Source organism: Oncorhynchus kisutch, linkage group LG14, assembly GCF_002021735.2.
Source record: "Oncorhynchus kisutch isolate 150728-3 linkage group LG14, Okis_V2, whole genome shotgun sequence".
Taxonomy (NCBI): Eukaryota; Metazoa; Chordata; class Actinopteri; order Salmoniformes; family Salmonidae; genus Oncorhynchus; species Oncorhynchus kisutch.
The window spans coordinates 23,475,692-23,480,096 of record NC_034187.2 but is presented as its reverse complement, the minus strand read 5'-3'; the positions used below and the strand labels follow the sequence as shown (position 1 = coordinate 23,480,096).

The following is a 4,405-nucleotide window of genomic DNA, read 5'->3' as shown; positions in this document are numbered from 1 at the left end:
AAACTGATATGTGACACGTATTATTGTCAAAATAGCATGCAAAACAGGTAGCCCGAACTGCCCTTAATGACGGGTCGCCACTGTACTCACATCATATCACCTCACTTCAACAATATGGAATAATTGTGTTAATTGCCCATGCCGGTTTGGTCAATTCAAAACTTCAAGCAGAGTAATATCCTCCCACAGAGGATATCCGCCCACAGAGCTCAGAGGCGCAGCAGCAGTGTGTGTCAGTGTGAGTGTGTGTGTGAGAGAGAAAAAAGAGCGAGAGAGAGAGAGGAGAAATTAGAGACAGAGAGAGAGATTACTTAATTGCTGCTTTGGTAATGGGAGAGCACGGAGCGGGGTTTTGCGCAATGACTTTCCTCCTTTTTAAAATTAGTATACTTTATAGGCTACCTGCACTTTAAACTGTTCATGCACATGAAACACAAGTCTGTCGATTGCATTTCGACATTTTCGACGCCAAAAATAGCCTACGACAGCAGGAAGATGTGGACTATACCCAAACCCCGATATAGGAACTGCAACAGCTTGGACACGAGGGATGAAGCCGAGATAGCCGTGAACATTGGCGGGGTGAAGCTCGTTTTATACGGGGATGTGCTTAACCGCTACCCGGAGAGTCGACTTGCAGAACTTATCAACTGCTCAACTCTGAATTATGACATTATCTACTCACTTTGTGATGACTACGACCCCGGTAAAAGGGAGTTTTATTTTGACCGGGATCCTGACGCTTTCAGATGTATCATTGACGTGTATTACTTCGGTGAGATTCACATCAAACGAGGAATCTGTCCCATTTGTTTTATTAAAGAGATGGAATTCTGGAAAATTGACCAAAGCTATTTGGACGAGTGCTGTAAAAGTGACTTGACTGAAAAAGAGGAAGAGCTGGCTGAGATTGCCAACAAAGTGAAGCTTATCTTGGATGATCTAGATGTGGTCCCTTCTGTCAACCGCTCAGCGCGGTACCAAAAGTTCCTTTGGAAACTCATGGAGAAACCGGAGTCCTCATTGCCTGCGCGCATTATCGCCATTGCATCTTTCCTCTTCGTCCTTGTGTCATCCTTGGTGATGTGCGTGGGTACCATTCCAGAAGTCCAAATGGAGGACGACGAGGGAGACCTTGTGGAACACCCAACGCTGGAGGCCATCGAGACAGCCTGCATAGGCTGGTTCACCGTAGAATATCTGCTGCGTTTTATGTCCTCCCCAAACAAACTGCACTTTTTCCTATCCTTTATGAACATAATAGACTTCATGGCTATCATGCCCTTTTACGTGGTGCTGACCCTAACTTACCTGGGTACGGCCATGATGGATCTGGCCAAGGTCCAGCAAGCGGTCCAGGCGCTTCGCATCATGCGTATTGCCCGGATCTTCAAACTGGCGCGTCACTCCTCCGGGCTACAGACTCTCACCTATGCGCTGAAGCGGAGTTTCAAAGAGCTGGGGTTGCTCCTTATGTACATGGGCATAGGGATATTCGTGTTCTCAGCACTGGGCTACACCCTGGAGCAAAGCCACCCGGAGACCCTCTTCAGTAGCATCCCACAGTCCTTCTGGTGGGCTATTATCACCATGACGACCGTAGGCTATGGAGACATTTACCCCAAAACCACGCTCGGAAAGTGCAACGCAGCCATCAGCTTCCTGTGTGGGGTGATAGCCATCGCGTTGCCCATTCACCCCATTATCAACAACTTCGTTATTTTTTACAATAAGCAGAGATTGCTCGAGACTGCGGCCAAGCACGAGCTGGAGCTCATGGAGTTGCAGTCTAGCGAGGACTCAATGGTGAAGGCCACGCGCAAGTCTGGCGCATTGGGCGCATTGGAGAGCTCTATGCGCACCTCGCGTAGTGATAATTCTATACCACTTATTGAGGAATCAACCAGGACTTTGAAGTCGAAAAAGTATTGCTCCGAAACAGAATCGTTTTAACTTGACATAGACATAGGCCTATTGTATAGTGACGTGTTTCAATTCGATGAGGTATTTCCTCCTGTAGCTTCTACACAGTAAATCAAGGATAGTTGAAATCACAGTGTTAAAAACATTTGGGTTAAATTGACTCTACTGGGAGTTATTTTAACCCTCAATAGAGTGATATGCACTGTGGAGTTAATGTTGATAACTGGAGTTGATTGGGACAGAGTACTTTTAACTCCCTTAGGAACAACCAGAGACAAGGAATTAAATATATGGAGTTGTCTACGATGTGGGAGGAGCATCATTGGCATATTTCCCAGCTTGCTCTGTTGAAGCTTGATTTATTAAATTGTTTGTTTCAATATCTGTGTTTTTGCATGCACATTGATTGTTTTTTTAAATCTTATGCTACACAAATATAAGAAACTTAGATTTTTCTAAACTAATCCAATCGGTAAATGGTTGGATTTCTAGCAACCAGTAGTGAGATAGTTGTTCCAGTTTATATGGTGTAGTTGGTAGTCTCTGTGTACTGTATTTTCTTCCATACTATGACAGGTATTATATAAGCAAATTGTGGGGATGTAAAATTGTTGGATATCTTCCTGCAAGTTGGATTCCAGTAGAGATTTCGTTTCACATTACAAACCACCATAATGTGAAACATTAAGAAATATTCATATGTTTTTAACACCCTTATAACACAAAGGAAGTAAACCGAAAGAGAAATGTACTCTGCTGGAGGTGATTGTTAATTCAAAACAACACTGAAAATAGTAAAATGTCAATTGGTGTTACATTTAAGCAACTCTCTGAGAGTTGGAAATTTACTCCATTTAGTGCTGTTTTAAATCCCAAAATATCAACACCATGATCAGAGTAGTTTTAACACAAAATGGGGGTGGAACCATATAAACCCCCAAATAGTGTTACATTTCACTCCATAGGAGTTGAATTCACTCTGGTGATTTTACCATGTACATGTGGGTCTGGTGACTCTAGTCAGTCTACAGCAAACATCAAGAATTGAGTTTTTCGGGGAGAATTGTAATTGTATTTATTTAATTAGCATCGAATAAAGCGTTTGCATGAGAAACATTGAAATAGACCTGAGTGTCCAACTCTGGAGACATAGGCGTACTAATGTGGAACTTAACCACCCCATTGCCATTTCTTCTGAGGAAAGTCATTTTTAAATACAGTGCTCACTCCTGAGCGTCATGTGTTGTTCCTATGTCTTTGATGTTTGTGCAGGGGGATGCCTGAAATTATTATACCGGTGCACAGACCTTTTATGCACAGATAGCCTAATGGGTATTTTTTTAATCCTCAATGCAATTTAAACATTTTATGCATTGGCTTGCCTTCTGGACCTGCAGTGGAAAGAATGGCTTTTTGTTTTTTATCTGAGGTACATAAAATATTAGCCTCGTAATTACCAGACTAACATTCATATAAGCTTGCAAGATCAAGCAGCTTGCAAGGCTAATGAATATATAGTGAACAAAAATATAAATGCAACGTGCAACAATTTCAAAGATTTACAGTTCATATAAGGAAATCAGTCAATTGAAATACATTCATTAGGCCCTAATCTATGGATTTCACATGACTGAGAATACAGACATGCATATGTTGGTCAGAGATACCCCCCAAAAAGGTAGGGGAGTGGAAAAGAAAACCAGTCAGTTTTGGTGGGACCCCCATTTGCCTCATGCAGCGCGACACATGTCCTTCGCGCAAAGTTGATCAGGCTGTTGATTGTGGCCTGTGGAATGTTGTCCCACTCCTCTTCAATGGCTGTGCGTAGTTCCTGGATATTGGCGGGAACTGGAACACATGACGCCATACACATTGTCTGCAGTTGTGAGGCCGGTTGGAAGTACTGCCAAATTCTCTAAAACAACGTTGGAGGTGCCATATTAACATTAGAAATGAACATTCAATTGTCTGGCAACAGCTCTGTTGGACATTCCTGCAGTCAGCATGCCAATTGAACAGTCCCTTAAAACTTAAGACATCTGTGGCATTGTGTTGTGTGGCAAAACTGCACATTTTAGAGTGGCCTTTTATTGTCCCCAGCTGTAATGATCATGCTGTTTAATCAGCTTCTTGATATGTCACACTTGTCAGGTGGATGGATTATCTTGGCAAAGGAGAAATGCTCACAGACAGGGATGTAAACAAATTTGTGCACAAAATCGGGGAGAAGAAAGCTTTTTGTGCGTAAGGAACATTTCTGGGATCTTTTATTTCATGAGACATGGGACCAACACTTTACATGTTGCATTTATGTTTTTGTTCAGTGTGTTTACCAAGGACACAACGACCTTTCAACGACATCTAAGCGCCACTGAATTGATATGTGAATAAAACTATACATTTGGTTTTATAGGCCAATAATAACAATCATTATAGTCTAAAATACCCAACTTAAATACCCAACTTCTAATCACAAAATCAT

The 4,405-nt window shown here is 42.2% G+C and overlaps 1 protein-coding gene across 1 annotated transcript; it reads left to right on the top strand.

Annotated features, from left to right (window-relative positions):
* The first annotated feature begins 246 nt into the window (after window positions 1-246).
* Window positions 247-3,034, top strand: LOC109904561 (potassium voltage-gated channel subfamily F member 1-like). The gene has a single exon (XM_020501761.2). It carries the CDS (start codon window positions 421-423, stop codon window positions 1,951-1,953), a length of 1,533 nt encoding a protein of 510 aa, XP_020357350.2. The 5' UTR covers window positions 247-420; the 3' UTR covers window positions 1,954-3,034.
* The last annotated feature ends 1,371 nt before the right edge of the window (window positions 3,035-4,405 follow it).

Coding starts and splice junctions, on each gene's coding strand:
- LOC109904561 (XM_020501761.2), top strand. CDS start 421: ATGCACATGAAACACAAGTCTGTCGATTGCATTTCGACATTTTCGACG.